Raw genomic sequence first — 16,116 nt, 5'->3', positions numbered from 1 at the left:
GTTACCTCACTCTCTCCTCTCCCGCTGTCGTTGGCTCGGCTGGAAAAGTTTAGAGCTGTTTGTGGTATACGGGAGCGGCTGCTGGCGTCTCCACATCTTGTGAGTGTCCCGGCACACTGTTTTAAGAGGTTTAACTAAATTAAATTTAGTTGAATTTTTTATCAATAATAATAAATTGTGTTAGTAAAATAAGTTATGTTTGATTAATTTAAAATAAATTTAAATATATTTAGATATTAAAATAAGTTTAATATTATTTATAAAAAATTAAAAAAATTTATAGGTCTTATTTATAAAAATATGTCGAGCTAAAAAATATTATATATTTCACGTATAAGAAAATTTTGAGTGGATATGAATTTAATAATTTAAGAGTTATATGTTTAAATATTAAATTTAAATTTAAATTAGATTAAATTAAATTAAATTCAGTTAAATTTAACAATCAAACATGACTTAATGTAGGGATAACAAGTCCTATATGGTAATGATGCATACCTATTCCCATAAGGTTACATGTCATTATTCTACTTATTATTCATGCTTTTCCTTTTAAATGTTATCATTTTTAGTAATTTAAAATATTTAAATAGAGAGAAGAAAATATTGAAATTGTTTCTTTTTTATTGAACATTTAAAAAAAAAAGAATATACAATCATAAAAATAAAATTTTTATATAAGGTTTAAATTTATATATATACTTTTTAAAAAGTCGAGACTTTATAACTATAAATATTAATTTTATTTACCATTATGGAAGCTTAGCCAAGTAAAGACGCAAGCCGGGGAGGGGGAGGGGGCTACCGAAGAAAAGAAAGGCGGGAGAGGAAATGAATCACACGTGTCAGGTACAAACCTGCCGGATCTTATCCGAGCGTAAGAATTGGTACATTTTTGTATCACTGTTTGTATATTTTCGAAGAAAAAATAAAAAAAGGAAGTTGCGTAAATTTGAAATTTGATTTGAAGTCCGATGTCCGCCCTTTGGCAGCTGGAGCGCACTCTCCCCCGCAAAAAAAATTGAAAATAATAAAAGAAAACACAGCCCGCTTTCAGCTTTTTTAGAGATTTTCAAAATGGTGGACCCACATCCCCCAGCTCACGCGCTCTCTTTTCTACTCTCTTCCCCCCTACAATTGCCTCGAATTTCGTGCCTATAGACGAGACGAGACGAGACGGCCTTTTTTCAATCATACAAGCCTCTAATCTCACGACTCTATAAACTAGTTATAATTGGCAATAATTCTGACAAATTCTGCACAAAGTTTTACGAAAAATAAACTCTATTTAAAAAAATTAAAAAAATATATAATTTTTTTATAAATAAAATTTACTTTTTTAACAGATATTTATCTCTTTTTATATTTAATATTATTCTTAAGAAAGAAAGCGTTGAACAGTAAATTAAGATATTATTTTTTAATATTATCAAATTATTTATTTTATTTAAAAATTTAAAAAATTATAATAATTAAATAATATAAAATAAGTTTAAATTCGAATCCAAACAAGCCTCCTTTTTCTAGATACAGTCAATGTTTTTTTTTTAATCTTTTTAAAAATGTTAATATCTTATCTCTAATCTTATATTTATTTATTTTAATTAAAAAATAGCAGTACTATTCTGTCAGAGTAGCACCACTCGTATATTCCGTCATTCACTTTTTATTATTATCTCTTTTTCATATTTTTAAATATATTTAAATATTTTAAAAAATTAAAAAAATACACCAATATATTTAAAATCATTTCCTTAATTACTAAATAAAAATAAAAAAAATTTACCCAACAGTTAACTAGCATACAAACTTTATTATCCAAGTTTTATTTTTAAAAAAATTAATTTTAGTGTATTTATATACATATTTTATTTACTAAAAAGATTTAAAAGTATTTAAAAAATAAAAAATATAATCTAGGCACTTAGTCAAAGCAGGCGCCACACTAGCACTATGTTCTTTATTATTATTATTATTATTTTTATGGGCTTGAATGATACCGTCAAACACTTCTTACGTGCCGTTTAATGTCTAAACCAGTACAAAAAGCCCCCTCGTTCATCTTGAAGCATATTTCTAGCTAGGTTCTTGCTTCCATTGACCAAACAAATAAATTAACAAACTAATTTATCACATCAAAATTAGTAAATTGTTAAGGTACAAACACGATAGGAACATCCAGGAAAAGGGAAGTAAAAAGACAGCTATAATCCCAAGCTTCGCAAGAAAAAGAAAAAACCCACATCCATTTGAAGAACATTGCTATGGAATTAATTTGATTTTGTTCTATCTAGTGTAGCGACTACCGCCTGCTGACCAGGAACGTTCCTTCCGCCTCCTGTATGAGTCATTATCATCAATCCTCCTACTACCGTATGGAGATCGTGATCTTCCTCGCCGGTCCCTTGAGTAGGGATCCCTGTCTCCTCCCCCCCATCGGCGAGGCGAATGACTTCGAGACCTTCGACGTCCATGTCCTGCATATTTTTTTATGCCAATAATTCACATAACAGACAGATTAATCAATGAATCAACAGTGGGCTATCTCTGTCTTTATAATGTTCAACCTCTATCATGAAAAAAGACCGAAAATGAGTGGAGAGAATAGACAGGGTGGGGACGAGGGTGGCCAACGTGGGGGAGAGATTGAAACTGTGGCAAAATACTTGCACGCAGCACGCCTACTAAAAAGAGAATAAAAGAGTAGGACAAGATGCCAATGCCATAATCAATTGACCGCTTGTACAAATGACATTGCTGTGAAATCAAATCTCAAGACTTTATTTGGGTAAAGTGACTTGAAGCACCACTGAAAGATTAGGCCATTTTTTAACAATTCATTACCAACTGATCTAGGAGGGCTGGACCATAATAAAATAACCTCAACTTTCGATAATCAGGGTAACCAATAGTTTGCGAAATTCTTTTAATTGGATCATAATAAATTCTTGTTTGGGCTTTCATTAGATTCTTACCTTAGCCCTTGGCTTCAGATGAAATCCTAGTGTGTTTTATGTCAAGGGCTAACCGTTAAGGTAAGAATCTAATGAAAAAGCCCCAACAAGAGTTTTGTTTTGTTAGTCTAAGAAAATATTTCCCCAACAAGAATTTATAGGGCTTTGATGCGCATTTATTCCCAACACAAGTTTTTTTTTTTTTTGCAAAAAACAGTAGAGTATCAGGCTGAATTCATAACCAATTATAGCACAATATATCAAAATAACAAAATGTCCCCAGGTATCTACGAGAGTTATTCCAGAATGTACCTCGTCTATTATCTCTTAAACCACGATACCTTCCTGGTGTTGGTGTCCTGCCACGCTTCCTTTTTGCCTGCATTGGTACATATATAGCAAAGTAACGTCATGGCAAATAAATAACTGTAAGTCAACCTTGTACCGATACAAAACATTGCAGTGCTTTCCCAAAACAGCTGTTTGAAATTAAAAGACATATCAAGATAACTATGAATTTCCCTTTAAAACAGCGATATTAATCTGCAAAAAAGTAGAGAAACTTCAAGGAATAATCTGCTATTCATATTTCCGAGTGTGACCCAGCTACCATTGCCTTCGTGGCATGAGTTACCTACGTAGTGAAGGCAGACAGAACTTTTAATCACCTTTACAAGTAAGATGGTACATCCACCTCAAAGAATTAAGCAGGATAACACACGCAATCTGGTGCACCAAGCTAGTTCATGATGTTTCTAGCGTATCTCAGAATATTAAAAAATGAAAATAAATAAATAAAGAACTAGTTAAGATACTGTTACTAATGAAGGCGGGCACACAACCCTCGGCAAAATGGTCGAATTTGTTTTGATCAATTTTGAGTGTCGATGCAGAACTCATGACGTGATTCGTGAAGGAATATGTTCAACCTTTAAGAGCTTACATTGTGAATTCGATGGAGCTACACAGACCAGACCTGCTGCCACAACTTATCAGGCAACATTTTCGAAGAAATTGTACCAAGGAAAATTATGAGTAAATGACACACACTCACTACACAGTAATGATCTAGATCCGTTCATGGAAAATAATACCTTTTCCACAGTAATCAATCGACCTTCAAAAACTGAACGATTCAAATACTTGATACAGCGCTCAGCACCCTCATTCGTTTCCATGGTGACAAAGCCAAATCCACGGGATTCTCTAGTGTGAGGATCTCTCACCAGATGACAATCCAAAACCTGAAATCAAAATTAGGCTGTGAAAAAATAGCTTTTTTGTAGCATCAAATTACCACGAGCACCACACAAAAATACTTCTGGTATCATAATAGGTTCCCAGTGCATGACTTTTCATGAATTCCTTGTATAACTAAATTAGCACGCTTAGGCATTGCTCTTGTATATGGCCCATATACTTGGGCTCTTGCCTATTCTTATGATCAATAAAATTTTGTTAACTGATTAAAAAAACTGAGATAAGGCCAAACTCAGAGATCTATGATAACCCCCTAATTATTTTTTTTTTGATAGGTAAACGGTAGATAACCCCCTAATTATAATTACTGTTTATAGTTCTAAAAGCATTTAATGGACTTATAACTTCCTCACAGCTCTTATTTGTAACAAATTGGCATTTGATGAAACTAGGTTCTTGGTAATAACATGTATTTTTCAAAAAAAAATTAAAAGCCATGCCACCTCAATTATAGAAATCATTTTTCAAATCTAGATATCAAAATGAATTTTAACTGATTGTTTCGAAAATAAACATCTTGAGTTCAACCACAGTGTGACAGAAACTCCAAGTTGAACCCAAGTCATTTTTAATAAACATTTGGTACTCATTGTAAGTTAAAATGACCAAACCATGTTTAAACTTGTGCGTGCTACACTGAATAAAAGAACTTCTACAACAAGAATCATACCTTTCCTTCCCTGCCAAAATACTTTTCAACGTCGCTGGTAGTGACTCTTGTTGACAATCCTGTTACATACAAATTATTCCCAGGATTGGTTGCATCATCAGATTCGTGACTCCTGGAGCAAAAACACTTGACATATCATATAAACTCGATACTACTCATAAAGAAAGCATCATCAGAGCAAAACATTTATTATGTCATGGCATAAAACAGAGACAACATTTAGGTAAAGAGGCATCTATTTCAAGATGTCCTACTAAATAATTGACAACAACAGCGTACCTGGACCGGCTTCTCCTCGACCTCAAACGATGACGTCTGCTAGGTGAAATAGAGCCTCGGGGCGAGATAGACCTAGAAATAAAAACAGTAACAGAATTGCGTATAACTCAGAAGTAGAAGTTCATGGAAAAAATCATTGAAAGGAAACTCACCTTCCTTCCCTTGAGTATGACATCTACCAGTACACAAAAACAAGATATCAGGCACAGCATACATCCCTTAAAAAATTCTAAAAAGAAAAGAGGACCTAATAGAAACTCATACACCAAATAATTTGAAATTACAAAATAACTAGCTGAATCTTTTCTTGCTGCTGAGATTGAAAAATGAATGACAGTTCATTCAAGAAAATGTGCTGAACCAACCAATAACCTAAGTCTAAGCCCTAGTTGTTGTTTGCTCGAAGAGATAGATTTCGAAAAAGGCGAGGCGTCGAAGCTTTTACCTTGGTTGGAGATTAGCTGAGTAAACTCGGATGCCCTAACATAGTGAGGGAATGCCTATCTGCCTTGAAGGCCGACTGAAAAGTTCAGCAGAAGGCAAAATGGTTGAAGTGCCACGAGGAAGAGAGATCGTATGGAGCTTCGCACGTGTAAAAATGGAAATATGCTGGCCCAAGTATCACCGGGCCCATGTTTCAATTTTTGCCAAATATTTGGGATTTAAAAATAGTGAATTAGGCTGATTTTCGGTAGAAAATTTGTTGGCATTTGGTGAAACTGATGAAAATGTAGTTAGGTCACTACGGCTTATTTTTCAAAACTTATATATATATATATATGTATATATTTATATCTTTTTGAGCATTTAAAAACGAAATAACAACAGATAATAAAACTGATTTAATTTAATTTTGAACTAAACTCAAAATCACAAACTTCTAAAGTATCATTCGAGAAGAAAAAGGAAAAGGGCAAAAAAAGCCAGACATTTGACCCCTCATCAGAACAGAAAACTCGCCGAACAATCTCCAGTCTGAACAAATTAAAGACAGTGTCAGTGTCAGTGTCAGTGGCAGGACAGCTGATGCTGAACACAAGAATAATAAAGACCACCAAAAAAAAAAAAGAGAGAGAGAGAGAGAGAGAGAGAGAGAAGGGATCAACCAAAATCTCGGCAGTAACTATAGATTTTACAAATAATAACAGGAAGCTAAGAAATATAAAATCATACACATCAAAACATTACTCAACGGATTATTCAACCCTTGATGAGAGTCTCAATGGCTTCAAAGAATAGAGGAGCCATTTCTGGGCCTGGAGTCTTGATCGCACACTTGACCCCAGGGGTTCCGATGACAGTAGTGAGTTCGATCAAAAATGGCACCCCTCGAGGGATTTTAGCAGAGAAGTAGAATACATCCTGGTTTGCGTGCTTGCGCTTTGCAATAAAGAAGATGTTTGATGCAGCCAGCCGGTCTAAAGTAGCTTCCATGCTGTTCACCACAATGTCAGGAAAGTCCTTGGAAATCTCATTTGAATCAGGAAGGGACCTCCATGTCTGTGATTGAGAGAAGTATCAGGTATCAATTTTCATAATCCAGACTTCTACAAACTTAAACTCTGCATGCATAGGGAAAACATTCTCTGAATCAACAAGTTTCATCAGTCCATAATTCATTGGGTGTTTGTTTCGATTTGTTGTAAACCATTAGCTCTAGCTCCACAAGTCAGCAAGCATTGTTCAATTAAGTTCATGAATCTCGCAAGATTCTTGACCTACCCTTGACATCATTAAAAAAAAATTATCTCCATCTACCTAACATTCCATTCCCAATCACCAATATGGAATATTGCAAAACATGGCATTTGTGTAGAGAATGGTTACATACGCTGCAACAACTGGCAGGGAGTGCAGAAACCAGAGTATTTTCTATCATCTCCTGCTCTAGTTGTTGTAAAGATGAGTTGGTTTTGTTGTTTTAATGTCTTTGACTAAAACAGGTCTACTCTATAATCTTATTTTCTATCCGAGGAAAACCCCAGCTTGTTAGTCTGACAAGAGAAAATGCTACATATATTTTTACCTCAAGGAAGCTACCACGCTCCATTCTTCCATCCTCAGTAAAGAATGCTTGAAATGGAATTTTATCATTGAAGTAGGACACTGGCTGTTGATTGTTTTTCACAGCAACCTGCAAAAGTGAGCTTGGGGGACCTTGAGACATATTCTGAAACATAACCATGGGCAGAAGAGCCCTAGCTGATGCCCCAGGTTGCAAAGGTGGAACCTGATAGATAGAAAGGTACCAATGAAAAATAAGTAAATTGTGAATCATCAAAATGAGGAATTAAGCCCCACAGCCCAAAGTGGAAAGACCCAAATGTAGAAAAAAGCACTTAATAACTACCTGCAAGGGCCCAGCAGCAGCAAGACCAAATGTATTCTTGTTAAACTGAATCATGAACCCATCAAGCGGAATTTGTGAGCCATTCTCAAATAATAAACTGTAAAATATTTGACCGTCCTGCCGTGTCAGCTGTGCACAGATTTGTAAACCCTGGCCAGATGATGCTGGTAGTAAAACTGGCAATGGAGGGCTGCAAACAGGGCCAGAAAACCAGTGAGTGCAATAGCATACACACACTAAAGTTTGCCTATCTTAGAGTCTTTTTTTAAAGCAAGACAAGTTTACCATTAAATTCACATAGGCCAATTTTATATATTTGTTGAACAATGTGTTTTAATTCCCTTAACAATGCAGCAATTCCCAAGCGTTCACAAGCTTCATAAAAAAAGTAAAGATAATTTGTCGCACTCTAAATCATATTTACCCAGAAGGAGCAACAGGCTGATCAATAGGAACAATAGCATTATTGTCAAGGCCTATCAGATCACCAAGCAAATCTGGCACAGGAGCAGGAGGTGCAGGTGCAGGTGGTGCAGGAGCTGGTTGCCTTGCACCAGAATATGGAACACCACTTGAACTAGTTGGAGGTGATGCAACACCATCAGCTGCATGAGAAGATGACTCAGAGTATCCCGTTTCACTCCCCTCGGGATAGTCATCATCTTCAGTTCTCTGGGCTGTGGCCTTCACACGGGTAACAAATGTTTCTGGGGGCTTGTGATACACAGAAGATAGTGTGGCAATGTTGGCGAGAAGCTCATCCAAAAGAGTTGAATCTAGTTGGTTTGAATCATCACTTATCACAGGTTTCTCAGCTAACACAACATCCTTAGCTGCCTGAGAGATAAAGCATATCCCATTAATGTACATCCAACTTTGTGATCCTAATATCATATATGCATGCAGTCATACTCGAGTTGGAAAAGTCCTAAAGGGTATGTATGGAGTCATACTAGTGGTGTAAAGATCCTACAGGGCAGGACATGGATGACTACATAGTGCAATCACCTTCTCTCCAACAGGTGTTGAAATTGGAATGGTTACAAACATTCTGGTAGCCACCTTTATACAAATTTGCTGAGGCTTTGATAAGCTCAGATTGCTCATTTATGAATGATTGATTAGCATATAAGTGCTAAACATGGAATAAGTATGAGAACTCCAAGAAAACCAACCCGCCTCCTCCCCAACCCAAAATAGTCTGAAATGGCAGTTGATCAGAATTAAATAGAAGGACCATGTGGTGGACATCAAATCAATACAAAACTAAACTTAATTGTGGCAAAAACCCACCTCAGGATCAGTTGACAAGAGCCGCCAATATATGTATGCGCGATCCCGCAGGTCAGGATTATCTGTCTCCACAGTGGCATTATTCAAAACGACCTGTAATCAAGAACAATAAGGAAAAAATGCCTCAAAACAAGTCTGAAGACTGTATAGTGTACACACACGACTGATCCAAAGAGTAAGCAATTCCAAATAAGAAATAATCAATAAGCTCTACCCTTGCTCAAAGAGAATAGAATATCGTTTTTATCTTTAAACATTTTTTTATTTTTTATTTTTATGTTAGGGAACCTCTCCAAGGCAGGACCCTCCAGACCCACGCTTGCAGAGTAAACCCCGGTCCCTTGCATCGCACCCTCGGAAGTCGGAAGTTTCCCTACACAGAACTGGTTAAATCGCTGGCTTTTCACCAGGGGTGTAGCCCCAAAAGATTGTTTGCACCCATGAGGTGTTGAACCTTGGACCCTGAAGGGAGTGATACCCCAAGACCAAAGCCTTCACCACTTGGGCCAACCCCTTGGGGTTATTATCTTTCAACATAAATGAGAATAGAATGTTGTTTTTATCCTTCTTTATATTAGAAAGAGTGTCATGATGATATTTTCTCCAACATGACTAACAATGAACTTTCAATGGTGTGACTTTTTAACCAGTTGGCTCAACAACTTTCTGCAGGAAACATGCGACAACCACTGAATGAAAACAATAGAAATCAAATAAAAGATTAATTTATTATTGAATAAAAGTGAAACTCGGGGAATGAATATATAACACAACCAATAACAGACAGGAAGCAAGGCCATAACTTACTCCAAATTACATTGATTAATGCTCGTCTAATAACTCCCACATATTTAACAACGGTTTCCATTAGGACACACTGAACCTTAACCTGTTTTAGATGAGTTTTTATTTTGTATTTTATCCTTTTTCTAAGCTATAATGCGGTCAACTCAGACACTATATGACAGAAGATACATCTGGATTTTCAACGAAGCAACTGAAAGCCACATCAACTCCATGCACTTGAAATATCAAAATGCTCAATCGACTCAGAATATGTGCAAACCAGAGGTGGACATCTAAAATTCCATTGAAGGCTACTGGAGGTGAAAGAAAAGCCAGAACACAGTTAATCTAAAAATGCTCAATTGACTCAGAATATGTGCAAACCAGAGGTGGACATCTAAAATTCCGTTTGAACTACTGAAGGTGAAAGAAAATCCAGAACACACAATTAATCTAATCAGGTTCTTTTTTTTTTTTTTTTTGGTAAGTAAAAATTTATTAATCTCAATAGGCGTAGCCAAGTAATCAGGTTCTTGTAGAACATTAAAGCCAAACCTGAATCATTTGCTGTGGGCCTTCAGTTGGCTTCTTAAGAAAAAGTTTAACTGTTGCAGTCAGCAACTGCAGTTGGACTTGTGCAGGCTCTTCAGGGAAACTCTCCAAAAAACTTTCAAGAAGCTCGTCAGCATTGTCAATTCTTTCTGCATATTCGCCAATTATCCAGATCATTGATGCCTTCGGGGTTTTTTTTTTTTTTTTTAAGAAGGGGGGGGGGGGGGGGGGGGGGCATCAAATATTAGTTTGTTAATAAGAATTGATAATTGAAAGCTTAGTATTTTTACAACTGTTCCAGCAGAAGAAGCACTACCTTAGCTTCTGGCTCATCTAAAGTGTCCAAGCTTTCACAGAGTGTTGCAATGATAGACTCGTAGCTGTATATGAAAAATATATTTACAATAAAGTTTGAAAATAAGATACCATCATTCACTAGAACACTATCAAAATCACTGCCATAACCATCCCAAGTAGAAATGTTAACTTACGTGTTGGGGTATCTTCTAAAGATATCTTTAATGACTATAATCGCCTCTTGAACCACATAGTTTACTTTAATCTTGATGAGTTCGAGCAAAACACTTATGCACCGCTCAGCAGCTCTTTCTAACTTGATGGCACAGCGACCAATAGCACGAACAGCCTTTCTGACAAAATCGACATCTACTTCTGTTGCATACTCTTTGAATTCCAACAGAACCTGCAGAAATGTCAACAAGAGAGCATCACGATATCTGATGAAGAGATACTGGAAAATATGCCAAACTCAAACAGCAGCAGTAAATCCAATAAAAGGGACATACCTGGTCTATATTTCTGTCAGAAGCAAGCTTTATCATGATTTCTAATTTCTCCATTTTCACATAGATTGGGTCATTGTACTTGCAGAAAAACACCTATGAATGAAAATAGCATTCCATAAGCATGCCCCTCCTTAAGCCACGGGATGCAAAATCTCCTCAACAACATCTATAAGTTTATAAGTATAGAGATTGACCTTAATTTCATGGGCAAGGATTGTTGGTCGTCTTTGTACTATAAGATTGATGTTTCGCAATGCAACATATTGTATCTCAGGTTCTGCAGAAAGTAATGTCACAAGAGGAGGAGCCATCTTTTTGCAAAGATTTCGAACCACATCCGTACTGGTGATAAGTTCCATTTGCTGGAGGATCATCTTTTAAGCAAAAAAGTAAAAGATAAAAGATGATGGATATTTAGCATAGTTGACAAGTTGGAAACTGCTGAAGACACTAACGAGGACTATACTGATACAGAACACCAATTAATCAATGGAAATGAATGTCACCTTGACAGCTGAAAGTACAACTGCACAATTAGCATGTTGTAGCCGTGGTGTAACTCGCTCAACTATATTTTCAGCGTCACGAGCATCAGCTGCCTTGTATCTGGAAAGAGCATCCAAGATAAAAACTTGGCCCCACCTGAACAAGTATGCATTGCAACCGATATTAAAAAAACAAACCAAAGGCTGTTGCAATATAAAAAGCCTTAAAATGGAGAGAGAACTAAATAAAAGATCAGTATCTGTAGAAGTTGCTAGACAAGGTCCGAGGGGGCTTTTGACTACATGTACATGGCTAACAACAAATCTAAGATACAGTTAAACTATCAGCTCTAAACTATGAATCATAAGCAATGCCATAGGCAGTGTACTAAATGCACCAATCATTCCTAAACTATGCATATAAGAGACATTAAGGCTGTTTTGACATGAGATATAAAATCATGAAGTTCTTTTCTGCAGCATAGAAATGTGATGAAGTTGATTAAGGAAGCATCCTAACATTTGTTGCAGTTAAACAACTAACAGATAAATTAAATGAAATTGATGTCCCATCTTAAAGTTTGTCAGTCATTAAACACGATCTTTCAAATTATCAATAAAAAGTAAGAAGCAAACATACTCAGTGCATTCATTTAAGGCAGTAAGTAGCTTTGAGAGCGTATGACTGGTGATCTCAAAAACGGGACTGTTGCTATTCTCCTGTATCTCTGCAAGAGCAGCCACAGCATTTGCAACAACCATTGGATTATTATCAGATATTAAATCCTTGAGAGATTCCAAAAAGCCTCTGTCCTCAACTAACTCAGCATTTATGTCATAAAGCTTTGCGACACATATGGCTGCAGTCTTGCGAACATATGGATCATCATCCTATCAAAATATAATAAAAAATAATCTCAGATCAGTTGTTCAAAATTCAATGAATAGAATACTGACTGAGACAGGGACATGGATGGCAAGGTGCAAGTGAAGGATAATTTTCAAAACAAGTTATGACAGCAAGTGACTCGTCAAAAGTTATGCTGCATTCCAAGAACTGGGCATATGTGGCAAAAATGTAATCCTCAAATCACCTTAAGACACCTCTGGAGGGGATCACACAAATACTCTGTGATTTTATCAACTCGTATGCATCCCATTGTCCGCACAGCCAAAGCACGAATCAAAGGATTTGGATCCTGTGAATCCTGCACAAATGCCATAAAAGTATAAGTTAATTTGAGATCCCTAAAACCAGGAGTTAATTATAGCAAGTTAAACATATTACATCTCAAAATCATCAAAATTAAAAGAGATCCACAATATTGTTTGAAAAATATAGAATATGAATGTCACAGATGAAGGACTGAGAGGCACTTTCTAACCCAATAAAGCAGGGGATTATTTGCAACAAACACAATCTGTTTCTTGCATATTGTTTAGCATTTTTATACTACTAAACAAGTACATACATTCAAAATTAGGCTCTTCACCAAGGGATATCTTCTGTTGTTCTTTTCTTATTAAATTTCTCATGGCACTGTGTGTGTGTGTTTCGTGCCCGAAGACCACGGGGTCTTTTCGAATTCAGATGTCAATAATTATACCAGAAGAAGAATACCTAATATTTGTTTTGATAAGATAGAATATTCAATTCTAGTTCTTACCTTCACAAATGTATTTACTGCAAGAATTGCTAGGTCAGGTTGACTTTTCGCATAATTAATAAGATACAGATAAACAAGCTTTTTCAACTCCAAATTCTCGGTTTGCATGCAATTCACCACGTCCGTGAACAAAGATGAAACATCCTTCCCAACGGTCATTGCAGCAATCACCTTCTTAACAGCATCTTTTCTCTTATCCTGCATAACATCAAAAAAAGATTAAATGATCATGTGTTACCTATTTTTGACAAAGTACGAACGGAAATACACATAAGCATCCTGTCTGTAATTTTTTACAGACTTTGAAACTAACACACTATGCAGCCAATATCACAGGGGTATCAACCGCTACTCCACTCAAGGGCACAACATCAAAACCCACAAGAATATTATAATGTCCTTGTAACAAATAGATAATAACTGGGAGTAACCATGACTCTCTTAGATTTATACCAGAACCAAGAGAAAATAAACTTTTAGGGGATGTTTGGGGAATGAGATAAGCTGAGATGATAATTTTGTGAATAAGTACTAAGATGGTTTGTGAATAGTAGTGAGATAGTTTGAATTAAGTATATATTGGGTTTTGGGAAAGGAGAGAGAAAAAATTGAATAAAAAAATTATAAAGTTAAAATATTGTTAGAGTATAATTTTTTATTATTTTTTTTGTTTTGAGATTTGAAAAGTTGAATTATTTTGGGAAAGCTGTAATGATTAGTTTGAAAAAGTTATAATGATTAGTTTAAAAGTGTTTGTATTTGAATGATGTTTGGGAAGGAAATCAGATAGGATGAGATGAGATGGAAATTGTTTCCAAACATCCCCTTCTAGTCATTATAACGTGAAAAGAGATCAAGCACATCTACATACTAATGGCACTGATTGTTGCAAGCTGGAAACGGCATACTAGCACTCATGATTGGTGTGTGTCGTGGTAGATTGGTGTTATATGTGCAAAAAGAATGGAGAATCTGTGGATCATCTGCTATTGCATTGTGAGGTAGCAAGGGGGTTGTGGGATGAGATTTTTCAAATGATTGATGTTCCTTGGGTGATGCCCTTGAGGGTGGTGGATCTGTTGGGTTGTTGGAGGAAGCTGCAAGGTTGTCATCAAGTGGCTGCGGTGTGGAAGATGATTCCGCTATGTATCATGTGGTGTCTTTGGTTAGAAAGGAATGCGCGTTGTTTTGATGATAAGGAATGTACAAGAGAGGAGCTGAAGAATTTTTTCTCCACACTATTGTTTTGGTTTTCTGCTATTGTACTAAATGGGGATAACGCTCATGATTTTTTGTCTTTAATTCAGCGTAGTTAGAATGTATTTAGGTGTTCTTCTGTACACTTTTGGTGTACATGGCTTATGCCTTTTTCATTCCTATCAATAATATTATCTCTTACCTATCACAAAAAAAAAAAATCACTCATTATATCAAGGCCAAGCCTGGCCCCTTTCCTTAGCGGGGATCCACATCAAAGTTTACATGTCTGTATGGAAAATGCATTCGAACTAGTTTATCAAACTTTCTGATACCGTTAATCTGTCTTATCACATAATGAGCCTCTCTTACTTCAGACACCAAACTGGTTGGGAACAGTATTTTTGACATTTATTCTTAAATCCTAAAAAGAAATAACAATCCTCCCTGAGTCCCTTCCTTGGTCAGTGGGGATCCACATCCAAGTTTACATGTCTGTATGAAAAATGCATTCGAACTAGTTTACCAAACTTTCTGATACTGTTAATCTGTCTTATCACATAATGAGCCACTCTTACTTTAGACACCAAACTGATCGGGAACAGTATTTTTGACATTTAGGCCCATTTGGATATTGAAAGTGTTTCATTTCATCATTACAATTTTTTCAAATTCTCATACAAAATATAATAAACAATTCAACTTTTTCAGATCCCAAAACAATAATAATATTAAAAAATAATATTCTAACAATATTTTATTTAACTTTTAACTTTCCTCTAAAACCATATCATATCATCTCATCTCACTATCCAAACCGCACCTTATTCTTAAATCCTAAAAAGAAATAACAAACCTCCCTTCCTTCCAGCACTAAGCTGCTCGGCAAGCTGAACACAACATTCTTATAGATTCATTGGCCTGTCTCTTCATGTTGTCCGCTAAATTTGAAATTCCCATACAGAAGGTAGTTTTTATCTCTACTCCTAAGCCCCCTAGAGAAATATCCTAAACCTCAGAGTTCGAGTGACACACAACAAATTTCACATCTTCTTCTGTTTTCCCTTTAATTCTAACAAATTTCTCATTTATATAGATAAAAGTACCTTATCAAAAAAAGTATAGATAACAGTCTAATCTACTAGCAGAAACTCGGAAATGCTTCAGCCGTAAATCAGACCCCACTCAGGAATTATTCACAATTTCCGGCTAGATCTGATAGAAAGAAAAAATAAAAAACTTAAAAACAACAAATATTCCGCTATGTCCGTATTGTATTGACAGGCAGAAAATCCAGATTTCTTCTTTTACCAGCGATTTTCAAACCACCAAACAGAGCACAAAAACTCGTTATTCACGGAGAAAAAAAAAGGTCCGATCTGTACAATCCAGAAAACGTGACAGAACTAAATAACGCCAAACCCGACGAAATTCTGAGTATAAATCAAATCGAAAACCAACAGATCTACCAGAAAACGTCGCCAATTGGCCACGAAATTGTGATAGGCCTCGAATCAATAACCAAATATGTGGAGATCAGAGCTCCATACATAACATATACATTCGTACATAGGTACAGATACACAAATATACATAGAGATAGAGAGTGAGAGAGAGAAAAGCACCTTGTACTGAGAATTGAGCTCCTCTTTGAGCTCGGGAATTTCACCCTTCTTGGTGGTGGAGAAGTACTTGGAGTCGTGGCCGCTCATCTCTGTTGTGTCTTCGTCTTTCTCTCTCTTTCTTGCCGAGTCGAAGAAGAAGAAGAAGGACGATAGTGGTCAAAAAATTGGTTTCGATTTAAATCACTGTGGCCT

At 36.0% G+C, this 16,116-nt stretch overlaps 2 protein-coding genes across 2 annotated transcripts; both read right to left on the bottom strand.

Annotated features, from left to right (window-relative positions):
• Positions 1-2,110: 2,110 nt before the first annotated feature.
• On the bottom strand, positions 2,111-5,840 carry LOC122289796 (serine/arginine-rich splicing factor SR45a-like). The gene is made up of 7 exons (XM_043097083.1): positions 5,609-5,840; positions 5,316-5,338; positions 5,164-5,235; positions 4,885-4,996; positions 4,049-4,198; positions 3,267-3,333; positions 2,111-2,477 (listed from the first exon to the last, which is right to left on the bottom strand). The coding sequence occupies exons 2-7, from the start codon at positions 5,336-5,338 to the stop codon at positions 2,287-2,289; spliced, it is 615 nt and encodes a 204-aa protein (XP_042953017.1). The 5' UTR covers positions 5,609-5,840; the 3' UTR covers positions 2,111-2,286.
• A 152-nt stretch (positions 5,841-5,992) lies between these two features.
• LOC122289794 (beta-adaptin-like protein C) lies at positions 5,993-16,083 on the bottom strand. The gene is made up of 15 exons (XM_043097081.1): positions 15,925-16,083; positions 13,103-13,300; positions 12,530-12,643; positions 12,076-12,326; positions 11,457-11,592; positions 11,145-11,324; positions 10,951-11,043; positions 10,636-10,847; positions 10,461-10,524; positions 10,148-10,327; positions 8,807-8,899; positions 7,938-8,350; positions 7,514-7,703; positions 7,190-7,393; positions 5,993-6,663 (listed from the first exon to the last, which is right to left on the bottom strand). Exons 1-15 carry the CDS (start codon positions 16,009-16,011, stop codon positions 6,364-6,366), a joined length of 2,715 nt encoding a protein of 904 aa, XP_042953015.1. The 5' UTR covers positions 16,012-16,083; the 3' UTR covers positions 5,993-6,363.
• Between the last annotated feature and the right edge of the window lie 33 nt (positions 16,084-16,116).

This window comes from Carya illinoinensis, chromosome 12 (genome assembly GCF_018687715.1).
Source record: "Carya illinoinensis cultivar Pawnee chromosome 12, C.illinoinensisPawnee_v1, whole genome shotgun sequence".
Taxonomy (NCBI): Eukaryota; Viridiplantae; Streptophyta; class Magnoliopsida; order Fagales; family Juglandaceae; genus Carya; species Carya illinoinensis.
This window is presented reverse-complemented; position numbering and strand designations above follow the sequence as displayed.